The 15,579-nt window shown below is 34.4% G+C and overlaps 1 protein-coding gene across 1 annotated transcript in view; it reads left to right on the forward strand.

The window, feature by feature from the left end:
* Positions 1-9,128: 9,128 nt before the first annotated feature.
* The window catches only part of SLC7A11 (solute carrier family 7 member 11), a 68,091-nt gene continuing 61,640 nt past the window's right edge, over positions 9,129-15,579 (forward strand). The window contains exons 1-2 of the mRNA XM_034661738.1: positions 9,129-9,868; positions 13,613-13,739. Coding sequence (XP_034517629.1) covers positions 9,592-9,868; positions 13,613-13,739 — 404 coding nt within the window. The 5' untranslated portion in view covers positions 9,129-9,591. The remainder of the gene's footprint in view (positions 9,869-13,612; positions 13,740-15,579) is intronic.

A 15,579-nucleotide genomic window follows, 5' to 3' on the forward strand; every position in this document is an offset into this window, starting at 1 on the left:
GCTCAATTTCCACGTGGAGATTTTATGCAGTCATATTTATACACACACCCACACAATGATTGTTCTTCCTTTGTTATTTAATAGCATATACATTTTAGAAATCTATGTATATTGACATTAAGAAATTTGAAGGTTTGGGTTTTTTTAAAATAGCTGGCTAGTATTCTAATGTATATTTTGATAATTATTTAATCACTCCAGTTTGGATGGGCATTGATGTTTTGAAACATTTACTACCACACACTATGATGTAATGTTAATATTTTACTGCATTTAACTTATCTCTGTTTATACATATTTTTGCTGAACTACTTGGAAATAAATTGCATACATCATAATACCTTATCCATATATATCTTATATACATCTGTGAAGAAAAATGGTATTCTCCCATGTAATCACAATTTCATTGTGATACTTAAGAAAATTAACAAATATTCTGTAAATTATCCAAAACACAATTCTTATTCAAATTTCCTCAGTTGTCCCAAATATATTTTTTATATCCTTTTTTAAAAATCTGAGGTCCAATCAAGTTTCACAAACTGCCTTAGGTTAATAGCTTCCAACATAGAACAGTCCCCCTCCTCCCTTGTCTTGTATCACCCAGAATCTTTAAAAAAATCATAGGCAACTTGTTAAATAAATGTTCTCTGATTATGGATGTTTCTAATTTTCCCTCATCACTTAATTAAGGTTAAATATTTTGGGCAAGAATTCTACATAGGTAATATTGGATTATCGGTATTGGTTACATCAATAGGCACCATTGATGGTATTTACTTTGATCACTTAATTAAGGTAGTGACAGTCATATCTCTGTCTTGTAAAAGGTCTGTTTTCTTCTTTGAAAATTATAAATATTTTTTGGAGAGATAATTCAGGCTTATGTAAATATTCTCTTTTTCAACAAGGTTTCATCCTGTGGTTTTGACAGTCATAATGACTGTTATCTGAATCAATTATTGCATTGAATTGCAAAATAATTCATTTTCTAATTCTTCACTCCTTTTACATATATTAGCTTGATTCTTTCTTTCTTTATTTTTTAATAATGTTTATTTTGTTATATTAGTCACCATACAATACATCCCCAGTTCTTGATGCAATGTTCCATGATTCATTACTTGCGTATAACACCCAGTGCACTATGCAATATGTGCCCTCCTTAATAACCATCACCGGCCTATCCCAATCCGCCCCCCCCCGAAGCCCTCAGTTTGTTTACCAGAGTCCACAGTGTCTCATGGTTCATTCCCCCTTCTGTTTACTCCCCCTTCATTCTTCCGTTCCTTCTCTTACCGACCTTCCTATTTCTTATGTTCCATAAATGAGTGAAACCATACGATAACTGGGTATTTACCCCAAAGATACAGACGTAGTGAAGAGAAGGGCCATATGCACCTCAATGTTCATAGCAGCATTGTCCACAATAGCTAAATCATTGAAGGAGCCGAGATGCCCTTCAACAGATGACTGGAATACTACTTAGCCATCAGAAAGAACGATTACACAACATTTGCAGCAACATGGATGGGACGGGAGGAGATTATGCTAAGTGAAATAAGTCAGGCTTGATTCTTTAAAGAACAACTTTCCTTTTTTCTTCTCTACCTTCTTCTATCTCCTAGGAAAATTATACTCATCATCTTTAAAAATGATTTAAAAATGATTTTAAAAATTATTTTTCTTTGCAATCATTATCTTTCATGATGCTCAATTATTCCAAGTTTGGACAATAGTAGCTGCTTCAAAAAAACTTCTCTTCTTGACCACCTCTACTTATTATTAAACACATCCTTGATTTATGGAATTGTATTTCTCTCAATATGAGTAAGCTTGAGCATCTTTTCATTGTATGAAAGCCATTTGTATTTCCTTCTCTGTGAAAATTTATTAATATCCTTTGCTAATTTTTTATTGGGTTGGATATCTTTTTTTTCCTATTGATTTGTATAAAATTATTACATTTAAAGAGACTAGCTCTTTGGCTGTAATATTAAATATATCATCCCCATTTTCATTTTTGACTACGATTTTTTTGCCACTTGGATTTTAAAATTTATATTCTCTTAATATTATGATTTTTTGATGGCTTCTGGATTTTATGTCATTTAGATAAACTTTCTGCACTCTTAGATTCTACAGGAATTCTACTATGTTTTGTTATAGGACATTTCATTTTTATATTGACACCCTGGATCTATTAGGATTTTATTTCTGTTGTATGGCGTGTAAGACTGATTCAACTTTTGTTCTTATAAATGGTTATCTAGCTTTCCTCACTTCATTATTGAATAGTTCATATTTTCCTCTCTAGTTTGAGATGATGCTTTTATCACTTGATAAAGTTCTGCATGTATTTAGGTCAATTCCTGGGTTTTGTATTCTACTCTGTTTTTAAAATACTGATGCTTCAAAGTTTTAACTGCTGAAGAATTATAATACATCTTCATGGTCTAGTATTCTCTCAATGCTCTTTTTTTTCAGGATTAAGAAACAACATTCTCATGTAACTACAGAATCACTTTTTCTAGCTAAACAAATTTTTGGCATTTTCATTTGGATTGCATTCTATTTAGATATTAATTTTAAAAATTATAGCTTTATATTCTTCTTCTTCAAGAACATAACATATCTTTTCATTTGCTCAAGCTGATTTTTAAAATATAGGCTCTACCAATTTCTTGTTAATTCCATTTTACTTTTAATTCATTTTTTATTATAAATGACATAAGTACTTTCATTATTTCATATAATTGTTTTTATATGTAAACATACATATATACAATATATGAAGCCTACTGCTTTTCTATTCATTTATTTTTATTTGTTACCTTACAATACTTTTATTATGGTAGGAATTTTTCATTGTTGTTGTTAAATGTTTTGTTTTTTTTCCAGGTAATTATAAAATAGTGACAATTTTTACCTTCACTTTTTCATTTTTTTAATTCTTAAGTTCTTTTTCTTATCTAATTGCAGTGCTAGTACCAAATAGATAACATTAAATGATAATGGTGACAGTGACTTACTTCGTCTTATTCCTGACTTTAGAGGAATGTTTCTAGTGTTCCGATATACGAAAGAGCTTGTGCAAGGCAGTGCATCCCTTTCCAACTGTGTTTTATCTCAGTTCACCTCAGAGGAAAGTCTTAGTAATTGCAATACAACAGCCTGACAGTGGCTATTAGTATTCTACTTGCCACTAGTGTTGGGATCCTTACTGCTATTTGACAGATGAATGAGTAAACTACAAATCTCTTTCATAGAGTTTGCATTCTAGACTACTTTCAATAGCAACCATCTCAGGTCAGATTCTCTAGACAAATCATGTGAGATGAAGAATCACATGCAAGTGATCTACTAAAGAATTCTTTAATGAATACTGGTAAGAGCATACAGAAAGCAGGTCAGGGAGGATAAAGAAAATAAAGATACAATTTCAGGTAAAGTCCAAGCCTGTTCCTACAGGAAGAATTCTTAAGTCTCTTAAATAACTAATCTAAGAAAGGAATTATTTAGCTCATGAAAATTTAGTGGGTCTTACATATAAAACAAATGGGACCTAATTTTTGTTTATTTGTTGTTGTTGTTGTTGTTTTTGAGTCAAACATATTCTTGGTTACCACTTTAAGTTGTTATTCAATTTTTCGGTTTTTCTATTTATTTAATTTTTCTATTTATTCAAGTGCCATTTCAAATGCTAATATTTGTTTTCCAGAAATATGTCCATTTATACTAGGTTTTCATATTATTTGTCATATAGTTGTTTATTATATCCCTTTATTATTTAAAAACTATCTAGCTCTACAATATATTTTCTCTTTTCCATTCCAGATATAATTAATTTCCTAATTTTTCCTTGTTCACTTTTGTCAGACGTTTATCTATATCAGTCTTTACAAATAATTAAAATTTGCTTGTGGGAATATTTTCTATCGTCTTTTTGTTCTTACTTTCCTGACTCCTGGAATTATCTTTTTTCTTCTTTGAATATAGTCTTTTTCTCCCAAATTTGTGTTGGATATTTGGCTTATTTGCCCTAAATTTTTCTTACTTTTAATTTTTTAAATTAAAAAATTATAATTCCAGTATAGTTAACATACAGTGTTGTATTAGTTGCAGGTATACAATATAGTGATCCAACAATTCTATATATTACCCAGTGCTCATCCTGATAATTGTACTCTTAATCTCCTCACCTATTTCACCTGTCTGCCCTTCAACTTCCCCTCTGGTAATCATCAGTTTGTTCTCTCTAGCTAGGAGTCTGTTTTTTGGTTTATCTCTTTTTTATTTTGTTCCTTTGTTTATTTCTTAAATTATGCATGAGTGAAATCATGTGGTATTTGTCTTTCTTGGACTGACTTAGCATTATACCTTCTAGATACATCTGTGTTGTTCAAATGGTATAATTTCATTCCTTTTTATGGCTGAGTAATATTCCATTTTATATATTATATACATAATATATATATACCTGCACAAATTTGCATTCCCACCAACAGTGCATGAGGGTTTCTTGGTTTTTGATTAATGTAACTTATAGCCTTGAATTTTTTTCTTTATTAATATTTTACTGAGTCACAAATTTCAACATAGTCTTTCTTATTTAATTTTAAGTAATTTTTAAATTTTTCTCATGTTTCTTCTTTAATGTAAAGATACATTGATAATATATTTTTAAATTTCCAGACATGCAAGTTTTATTTTTTTAGTTTTACAACTGTTATTTTTAATTTTGTTGCATTGTGATAAGAGTGTATAGTGTTGGTGTTAATTCTTCAGAATGTATTGGGGTTTCCTTTTATCGCAGACATGGCTTCTTTTGTGAAAGCCTTACATATACTTTAAAATAATCTGTTTTTTCTATTTGGTGAACAGGAAGTTCTCTATAGAGCTACTATCCTAAGTTTATCAATCATATTCTTCAGATTTTCTCATATTTTGCCTGTTTGTCTGCTTGATCTGTTTTTGAGAGGCTATCATAAATTTTCAACTGAAATGCTTGTTTTTAAAAAATTGAATTTTAACATAGAGTGAAGTACAAAAATACAAGTGCACAGCCTAGTGAATTATCACAAAGTTAAAAGACTAATGTAATTACTACTCAGGTTGCTAAATAGCACATTTCTATGACCCTAGAACTGCCTTTGTTACCCCCTCAATCACCAGAATCCAGTTATCGCCAAAGAACCATCAGAATTCTTACCCATAGAGTCATTTGCTTCTTTTTAAATACGTTGATTAAATCATATAGTATTTTATTTTGCATACATCTTCTAATATTATGTGAGAGTTATCCATATTGTACATAGCTATTGTTCCTTTTTTACTGTCTTGTTGTATTTCACTGACAAACTACAATACATCTATCCATTTTACTGTTCATGGACATTTGCATTGTTTTTATTACTGGCCATTATGAATAAAGCTACTATGAATATTTTCGTCCATATCTTTTGGCACATAGATGTCTTGCATTTTTTGGCTTATATTCCTAGGAATGGAGTTTATTGGTCAAAGCGTATGCATATATTTAACTTTGGTAGATTTTACTAGTTGTGCCACACTTTATCACTCCAGGTGTTGTCATCTTTCTCATGTGGGCCACTGTGATGGTGGGAATTAATATCATATTGTGGTTTTAGTTTTAATTCCCCTAATGACTAATATGGTTTTGCAGTTTTCAAAAAAAAAATGCATTGGCCTTTATCAAGAGTCTGTTCAGATTTCTTGTGGATTTTCTATTAGGTTGCCTGTCTTATCCCTATTGATTTGTAGGAATTTATTATTTATTCTGTGTATGAGATCTTTGTCAGTTGCAAATACTTTCTCTTATTTTATGGTTCGCTTTTACAATCTCTTACTCATATCTTTTGATGAACTGAAATTCTTAATTTTAATATATTTCAATATATCTTTTGTGATGAGTACTTTGTATGTCCCTTTTAAGAAATCCCTGCTTAAACCTGTTGAAGAATATATTTTATGTTTTCTTCTAGATCAGCACTGTCTATTAGAGATATAATGTGAGCCAGAAATTTGAATCACATATATTATTTATTTATTTATTTGAGAGAGAGAGTGGGTGTGGGAGGCACAGAGGGAGAGGGAGAGAGAGAATCTTAAGCAGACCCCGTGCCAAGTGCAGAGCCCAACACGGAGCTCAATCTCGCACGACCCTGAGTTTGTGACCTGAGGTGAAATCAAGAGTTGGACACTTAATAGACTGAGCCACCCAGGTGCCCCATGTACCACATATATAATTTTAATTTTAAGCAGCCACTAAAAAAAAAAAAAGAATGAAACAGGAGAAACTCATATGAATAATACAATTATTAATGAGAGTTTTTTGTTCTTTTTCTAAAAATAAGATTTCAAATTCTAGTGGCTATTTTACACATATAGCACATCCCAGTTGGACTAGCCACGTTTCAGATGCTGATAATCACGTGTCTAACAACTAGCATATATCATATATCAACACATTTGAGAAGCTTTAATGATATGCCATTGACATTTAGCTCTACCACCCACGTCGCTGTGTTGTGTGTGTGGCGTGAGGCAGCATACCTAACAAGGAAACTATGTAGCTTATAGAGTTGAAGGAAGATCTCGAGATCTAGAGCCAGTCTGGGTCCCCTCGGAATGAAGTCAGGCCTTGACGATTGTGAGACTTTGAAAGTGTCTCTCATCTCTGCATATTCTTTTTTATTTCATGAGCATTCACTCACCATGGCAGAGCACATGGCCACCAGTTGTTCTGGGTCACATCTTGACAACAATAGTTGAAAAAAGATATTCTGTTTAGTTATGTCCTGGCTCAGGTCACATTCCTATACCTGGCAGCCAGGAAGAGGATTAGTTTTGGTCAGATCATTACATGACCATATTTATAATCATGGGACAGAAATTATTACCAGAAAAGGAAAGCTACCACAGTATATCGCATGTGTTTCTTCCGTAAGATACTTTTAGAGAGCTGGGGTTATCCATTGTGTGCAGAGAGCATTAGATAAATATTTGCAAATAGCACTAATTTGACAGGAATGCTTAAAATGAGGCCTGAAGCAGGAGGAATATAAATGCACTGGCTTAGAACTCATTTTTATGATACACACATATTTGAAGACCATAAATTATTAGTTTACAAGTTCAGGACTGCTGATTATAAGGGTTTGTTAATATTGAAGGTAACTCAACATTTTCTTTGTAACCTAAATTTTCTGCAAATTTGGGGATGGTTCGAAGAGGTATGCTGTGTCTTTGGTGACTATGTGAAGGTTTGCAGAATTTATGAGTCTCTTATATGATAGTCTAGTCCTTTTGGTCATTAGTCAAACTTCAAGTTTTCTTCATAAATACTGCTAAGGAGGAAAATGTTATTTGATATTAAAAGAACATTTTTTCTTCTTTTAGAATTTATCTAACTTCCTGTCTGAGTGAGGTCATAGTCTCAATTTATTAGTTCAGTCATTTAGCATAAAATTTAAAATCGAAGTGTGGCTCCGTGTGAGGTAAAGATGAAAAGTTATTCCCTGGGATTCCCAGTGCTCTACTTTTAACTCATATTTCTTCAACACTACTCAGTTCTCCTTTTGGGGAAACAGAGACCTCTCCCCTCACTTGTGTGAGGAGAAGGAATTTTTACCTTCCTTTTTTTAGGAGTGTCAACAAGATTGAATGAGGGAAACTACCCATTTTTACTTTATGAAAGGCATAACAACTGGGAAAAACTATTTATTTTGGCTGTATAAAAACCCTGACTTGGGATACCCAAAGCAAATTAGATAGGATTTAGGTGGATAATATAAAAAGGAAATGATAATAGGCTCAATTATTTGGATGGAAGAGCACTGGGGTGGTAGAATTTTCTCAGGTGGTAAAATAACAGAAATGGTTCTAACCTCCGTGCTACTTTCCTAGTGGCTGTTTCTTTCTTGCATCCTCCTGAACCTCCCACCCTCCTCATCCCCACCTCTCACACACAAGTTTTTTGTTTGTTATTCTTGTTCAGACATTTAGAAGTGTGTTTGATGGTGTTTGTAAATGTAGCTTCAGGGTAATGATAACGTTAAATTCTCACTGAATCCGAAACCATCTATAACCACGGCCAAAGTGGTATCTAGGATTCCTTTTCTTTTGATATCTGTTTTATGGACACCAGATTAAGAAAGTTACAGGGTTTGAAAATGTTTTGCCTTACTTACTGTTTTAAGTAAGCATTTTAACGTTAGCTTATATTTCCAGTTCTACAGGGTTTGAAAATGTTTTGCCTTACTTACTGTTTTAAGTAAACATTTTAACATTAGCTTATATTTGCAGTTCATTTTAAATTTATAATTGTCATATAACAATAACTCATACACTTTAGAAAAAAATACATAATATCACACCTTCTAAAACTACTATTCTATGTATTCCTTTTCAAGTTTTTGCTCTATGCATAGTTTTATGTCATTGTAATCCTTGCTTAATTTTGAAATTAATTTTTTTGGTAATTCAATGAAACAACATGCAAATGAAGAATATGTGTCTTCTACTTAGTTTAGGAAATCATCTAGAACTGATGAGAATCAGAAGATGGCTATTCTCTGGAGTCACTGTGGTTTTTAAATCTGTCACACTCAGGTGGTGATTTTAAATACACATTTATCACAGGCAGCAAGAAATCATTTTTATCCTCTAATGTTGAGTAAGTCTCAATTGTTATGTGCGTGACAGCAGCTACACAGAATCATCCGAGCTTTGTAAAAACTAGATCTGACTATGTAATTCAGAGACCCAAAATAAAAAAAAAACAAAAAAAAAACTAAGCAGGAAACATTATGAAATCTAAAAAGTTTTTGTCATAAACAATGCAGCTTTGGGCTGTGCTCTGTTATCCAAGCGGTTGCATGTGAAATGTTTTACACGTAAGTTAAAAAAGAAACTCTTTACAAAGCAGCGATCATTTCCTGTTTCATTTTTCATTTTCTTTTCGGGTGAAGAGCTTTTGTCCCTGCCTAGGAATAGTTGCTTTAAATCTCTGGGAAGGTCTGTTCCGAATTTACTACGTCTGGATTGGTTAAAATCCCTTTTAAGTGTGGGCTTTGTTCTCTGAAAAGCTTAGGTCAGTTGAGCAACATGCTAATTTTTTTTTTTTTTCAAGAAAAAAAAAAGAGCTGAGTAATGCTGGATCCTTCTCATGTGGCTGATGCAAACCTGGAGAATTTGCATCATCATTAAGCTGGAATAAGTTGGTGTGACAGGCAGGAGCTTAAATACCAGCCCCTGAGGAAGCTGAGCTGGTCTGTAATCATAGGGAGGTAACAGCAGCCGCGGCAGCAGAGGAAGTCCGAGGTGGTGGGGGAGCGAGAGCCCCATGAACACACAGGTGTTTCTGAGGCGTCCTTAGATAGCTGGGCGCGAGAAAATAGACCTTTGAGTTCTTACCTGTGAACACAGTAGCACTGAGAGAGATAATCTGAGAGCAGAGAGGAAGAGGTTTGGTCAGTCACACCAAGAGACACCAAAGTTGAAAGTTGGGGGCTTTTATTTTTATTTTTTTTTTCCTCTGTTTCATTTTTCCCACGTGTCACTACAATGGTCAGAAAGCCTGTCGTGGCCACCATCTCCAGTGGCGGTTACCTGCAGGGGAGTGTTAATGGGAAGCTGCCCGCCTTGGGTGGCAAGGAGCCACCTGGGCAGGAGAAAGTGGTGCTGAAGAAGAAAATCACTTTGCTGAGGGGTATCTCCATCATCATTGGCACCATCATCGGAGCAGGAATCTTCATCTCTCCCAAGGGCGTGCTCCAGAACACGGGCAGCGTGGGCATGTCTCTGATGATCTGGACAGTCTGTGGGGTCCTGTCACTATTTGGTGAGTGCGGCTTCTTCTCTGGGGGTCTGTCTGTGGCGCTGGGCAGTTTGCTCTCTGGGAAAGCGAGGGGGAATTTTTGAGGAGTGAATGGATGGCACAGGCTACATCAAATTTTCTGATTTTTGTTTAAGTGTGTGAACGACCCAAACACGGTGTCCACTGTTGGCGGGACCCTGAATTCCAGCAAGTTGCTTCCTGCAGCCCGTGCTCCCTTTCCTGACTAAGACTGTTTTCTGACTTTCCTTGTGGTGATGAGAGCAAAAGCTAACTGATGACCCAGTAAAATACACGCGGACTTTCTGTACCAGGCAGTTTGCTGAGTTACGTATGTTTGAGGCATCTTGGCAGCCAGCACGCTGAATGAAACACCTGTGAAGTGAAACCCAGTGTGGCCTATTTAGGCACAGAGTGGAACATTCAATAGAAGTGTTAAGGTGTTTTTATTGCCAAAACAAACCAAGGGGGTTGGGGTGCAGTCTTTTTCTTTGTAACTTTTTAGCTTTGCTTGTTTATCAGTTCCTAATGTTTTCTAAAAAGTCCTTGCCATGATACTATGTGTGGTGGCACATAACTCGATTCCTGTGATAAGTGGGAATATTGCAAGGGTCCGAGCATATTTCACATTTTTTTTCAATCCCTCATCTCTCCCTAACACCTGTAAACTTTCGCAATATATATAGTAAAACTGGAATTGGGTGTTAGCTTGCCGTGCTTGCCCAGATCTGTTTCCTTCATTTATAGTTCACTTGTTCTTCAGGGACATAGATAACGTGTCCACCTGTCCACTGAGTCAATCTGAACAGAACTAGTAGTAGAAGTGAGGTGATCAATTTTGCTTCAAAATCTAGCTCTCTTTTATTGATTTAATGTTAATAGCAAAGAGGTAATAAATGCCTTTCATGGGGTAGGCAAATTACTAAAAGTTACCTGTGTTAGTCATAAAGGTGACAAAAACTGGTGGATGGTCAAAAAAAATTAAATTTTGCTATGTACTATGTGGTAAATGTCTAAGATCTTTTTGCTTTCTTGTGGCAACTAGTGTGTTTTAATTGTAAAAGGCCCTACTCTTTAAAGGTGCTAATACAAAGCTTTGTTGTGACTCTAGGACTAAGTCTTTAACTCTTGGTCCAATGTGTACCAGTCCATTCATTCTTAAGGCCTTGTGATGTTTTAATGCATTCCTTTGGGTATACACCTAGAGAACTCCCATTTCCACTATTAGGAAGAAGGTATTTCAAGGAAAACTTGTTAAAACAAAGCCTTAGTATAGGAAGATCTATAGAAGAGTTATTTTTTTGGTTTTTAAGAAGAGTTTGTGGTATTCTGTGTGGTTCTATCATGTACATTTATACACAAAGAGAAACCTAATTGTTGCTCTTCTTAAATGACTTTGTGCACCCTCAGTCTTTAATTTTCTACAAATACTTGGTAAATTGAGAATAAATCAATGCCTAATAGGGAAAACCATAACCAATTTCCTGAACTTTTCCTACTTACATCCATGCAGCTCCCACTGTGTGATTTGATGTGTATACACAATAAAAGGTTATTCAGATGCAGACAAATGGATTGGGCCAAGGATTGAACAAGTGAAAATGCTATTGTACTATGAAAATATGGTTCTGTGTAAGTTTATCAACTCAAGCAGATGCTCAGGAAAACAAATTAAAAGGACTAGCTAAAGTTACACTTGAGTTGGCATTCTATGATTACTAATCACAGGGAGCATGCTCCTGTATTAACCTACTTATCTGTATTTACATTTTATTTGTCATTTAAGTTCCTAGGAGCTTTTTGACTGGAGTGCTTTCCTAACAGGAAGCAAAGTAAAATGTAAGGAAAACAAATCCTTTTTCTTAAAACTCTAGAACTCTGGGACCAAGAGTAAAGAATTCTGTATATTTGGTTTACAATTTTTTTTAAAGCCAGGGTCAATACATGGATTTTTACATCCTGTTTTGAACTTTTTCATCTGGGTAAAATGGTTATGGAGCTTGAGACTTTTAAATGAAAATTTCATTCCTCCAGAACTCAATTTAAACCTAGGGCAACCGTCCTGGAGTTTCAGCAAAGCATACACAGGTCTAGGTATTGATTCTCTGGCAATAAATTCCGAGATACTTAAGACTTTCCAATAACATTTTATATTGGATGCTTTTTTGTACAGGCTAACAACATGGCGACTGGTTTCCAACAGAGTGAATTGAAGCTAGTTGCAATTAGTTACGAATAGGCTAATATATTAGTGATCCTCAAATATCAATCTGCAGACTAGCTACTTTAAAATCATCTGTACAAATTTTAAAATAATAGATTTCTTTGGATCCCTCTATTGGAAATCTGGACTCACTTGGTAGAGAAAAGGTATGGGGTATGGCCTTAGAGTCTGTTCTTTGTGTGTATTTAAAGAAAAAAATTACTTCCGGTGATTCTGATACAGAGCTAGGTTCAGGAATAGGATAAATGATGCTAAGATTTCACTGAATATCCAAATTTTACTCCTTTTGGACAGTTCTGCCTGAAGCTTTTCTATTCAGTAATAATTTCCCATACTTTTAGTCTCTGAAGTAGCTCAGCCAAAAATTGTATTATTTGGAGTACTTTGCAGTATGAATAGAATTTTTCACATAGTGTCAAGATGTATTTTTCATTTTCCTGATAGTTAATTGCTCAAATTAATAAGTACATTTCATGAGGTGTTCTTTATGTATCAGGCGCAGTACTGTCCTTGGCACCCATTATCACATGTAGACACACAACTCCCCTATGAGGTGACAATTTTAGACCTCCATTTCACAGAGGAAGAAATGTGGGTTTGGGGAGGTTACCTAACTTGCTTAGGTCCATGTTAATTGTATTGCCAAATGTTGAAATTGCTGTTTCTAATTAATTTTACCTAATATACATAAGTTATGCATCTCTTTTTAAACAGTATGTTATTTCAACTACGTAGAAGTATGCACTTCAAAAAAATACAAGAAAATCTTTTCTAGAAATAGGATATTAGAGTCAAAATTCATTTTGTTGACAAACCATATCCTATAAATTAAATGAGGTCTTGCAAGGCCTAGAGTCTATACATCTCTGAAGAACAAATAAATCTTGATAATTTTGAAGTACAACAGAAATATCATTTATTAAAAGGATTCTTAATATAATGAAGTCAATTTGAGATAATTCCTTGTCTTGGTGTGTAGTTCCTTTAAAAATAGGTTAGTGTTGGGGCACCTGGGTGGCTCAGTCGGTTGGGTGTCTGCCTTCAGCTCAGGTCATGATCTCAGGGTCCTGGGATCGAGGCCCACATCGGGCTCCCTGCTCAGTAGGAAGCCTGTATCTCCCTCTCCCACTCCTGCTTGTGTGCATGCTCTCTCTCTCTGTCAAATAAATAAATAAAATCTTTTAAAAAAATAGGTTACTGTTATTGGCATCTATCTTCTCTTTTCCTCAGGTTTGAGATTAAAAATTCTTAATAATATACTATTTTAGAAGTTTGTCTTTACCATTTCAAATAAAATTACATTGTTTGAATACAATGAACTAGATCTCAAATACGAGAAAGTTGTAAGGAGAATTTGGTGGCTCCTAACGATCAGATGACTGTTTCTTCTCTTGAGATAAGGACCTCATTCACACCAAATGATGTAGTAACATCTCACATAACATAAACATTATTGCATCAATTCTTCTATTGGATGACTTGGTAATATTTTAACTTTGTACCTTCTTGTTATGCACATTTCACAGGAGCCTTGTCCTATGCTGAATTGGGAACAAGTATAAAGAAATCTGGTGGTCATTATACATACATTCTGGAAGTCTTCGGCCCATTGCCAGCTTTTGTACGAGTCTGGGTGGAACTGCTCATAATACGGTAAGAGGATAGATAAGAAAAATATTAAGGAAAAATAAATCCATTCATTACACCCTTCTTTAAATCATCTTAATTATTTTTAACTAATTAGAAATATGCATGTCATGTGACTATGTTATAAACATGTCTATTTCAGGGTTTTAAATCTGTGATGAAATACCTCTGTCAATTAATGTTTTTAACACTGTTTTGTGACTGGCAGTAGTTTGCTATCCATGCCAGACTTTTAAAGTAACTAATTTTCTTTAATGTTCAATTATTCTCTGACATTTCTAGAAAATGTGTTGACCTGAAAGGATATGAAGCATGAAAACCTACCTTGGTAAACCATACCTTTTGACTGGCCAGACAAAATTAAATGTTACAGTGGTAGTTGAAGTTTTTCTTCTTGTAGATTACATCGTCACTTAACTTTACTCAGTTGTCTGACTAGGAAACTTCTGTGCCTAACAATGTAGTGTGTCACTGAGTCTACTACTTTACAAAAAACAAAACAAAACAAAGCCCGAGTGACTCACTTCCTCTTGTTAGGCAAATCAGTGAACTATAGTTGCGAAAAAAAATTTTTATTGCTGTAAGATATGTTCTCCTTTCTAATTGTCTTGGCTTAAAATCAAACCAAATAGTGCTAAGTCACTCTGAATAGCAAATTTCCTTTACCTTTGTGGGAAATCTGTGATGTCATATGTTAGAGTATCACAGTTCCTTAAGGCGAACTGCCACCACAATATGTGACTTGGACATTCTGATTGCAGAGTCTAACAGAAATAACTGCAGAAACTTGCTCTTACTGTAAACTTATCAGACATACACAGCTGAGAGCTCCTGTGAGCTTTTATCCTAACATTTGGGGGCATAAGTGGTAAATGCAGGGTTGTAAGTATCAATTTGATGCTAATCATGGTTTTTATAGTGGTAGGGATCTCTTTTCTAACAAAGACCTTACAGTAGTATTTACTTCTATAAGTCTGTTCTCATTTTAGACAATTTGGCATTATTTTAAACTTGTTGTAATGAAATAATGATAAAGAAGTATTTTGGTCCTTTTCTGAAATCTGGGATTTGCCTGGGATGTACCTTCTGCTCTTTTTTGATTTATTTGAATATTACTCTTCGAAGGTTAACTTAAATCCTGTCTTTTCCACAGTTCATTTCCTGTTCACCCTAATTTATATTTCTTTTCTCTCTTAATTCTTCTGAAAAAATGCAGTCTTTCCTTATTCAACATGGTATCTTGTATTCTTGTGTTCTTATTTAGTATTTCCAGGTGTCTATGTTCTGTTTCTCCCATTAGAACTGCAGGCATTTTAAGTACATAAGACCAACTCTCACACTTTTTGAAGCCATTATACTTCTTAGTCAGTATCCTGAGTATCACAGATAGTAAATTATTTTTAAGCAGCAATATTAAATTCTTTTTGAATAATTTAATTCTTTTTGACTGAAAGCTTGAGGTTACAATATTTTGAATACAACATTCTCAGCATTCAAATGAGGGCACTACTTATTTACAGTGCTGGCCTAGTAGGATGGTGGGCTTTGGAGCCTGATAGAGCTGCACTTGAATCCCTTTTCAGCTATGTATTTGTTGGATGGCTTTGGCTGATTGTGGCATTATAATGAACATGATCACTCTGTTCACAGTAGCATAGATACAGTGCTCATTCACTTATTTATCCATTCCTTAAACAGCTACTGAGTGGTGAATGGTAAGTTAAAGAGATCTACGGTGGAATGAGCCACAATTCCTCTTCCCAAGTAGCACATAATTAAACATTAGTTTAACTGCAAGAGAGCTGCTTCATGGTGTGTGTGTGTGTGTGTGTGTGTGTGTGTGTGT

This window comes from Ailuropoda melanoleuca, chromosome 5 (genome assembly GCF_002007445.2).
Source record: "Ailuropoda melanoleuca isolate Jingjing chromosome 5, ASM200744v2, whole genome shotgun sequence".
Taxonomy (NCBI): domain Eukaryota; kingdom Metazoa; phylum Chordata; class Mammalia; order Carnivora; family Ursidae; genus Ailuropoda; species Ailuropoda melanoleuca.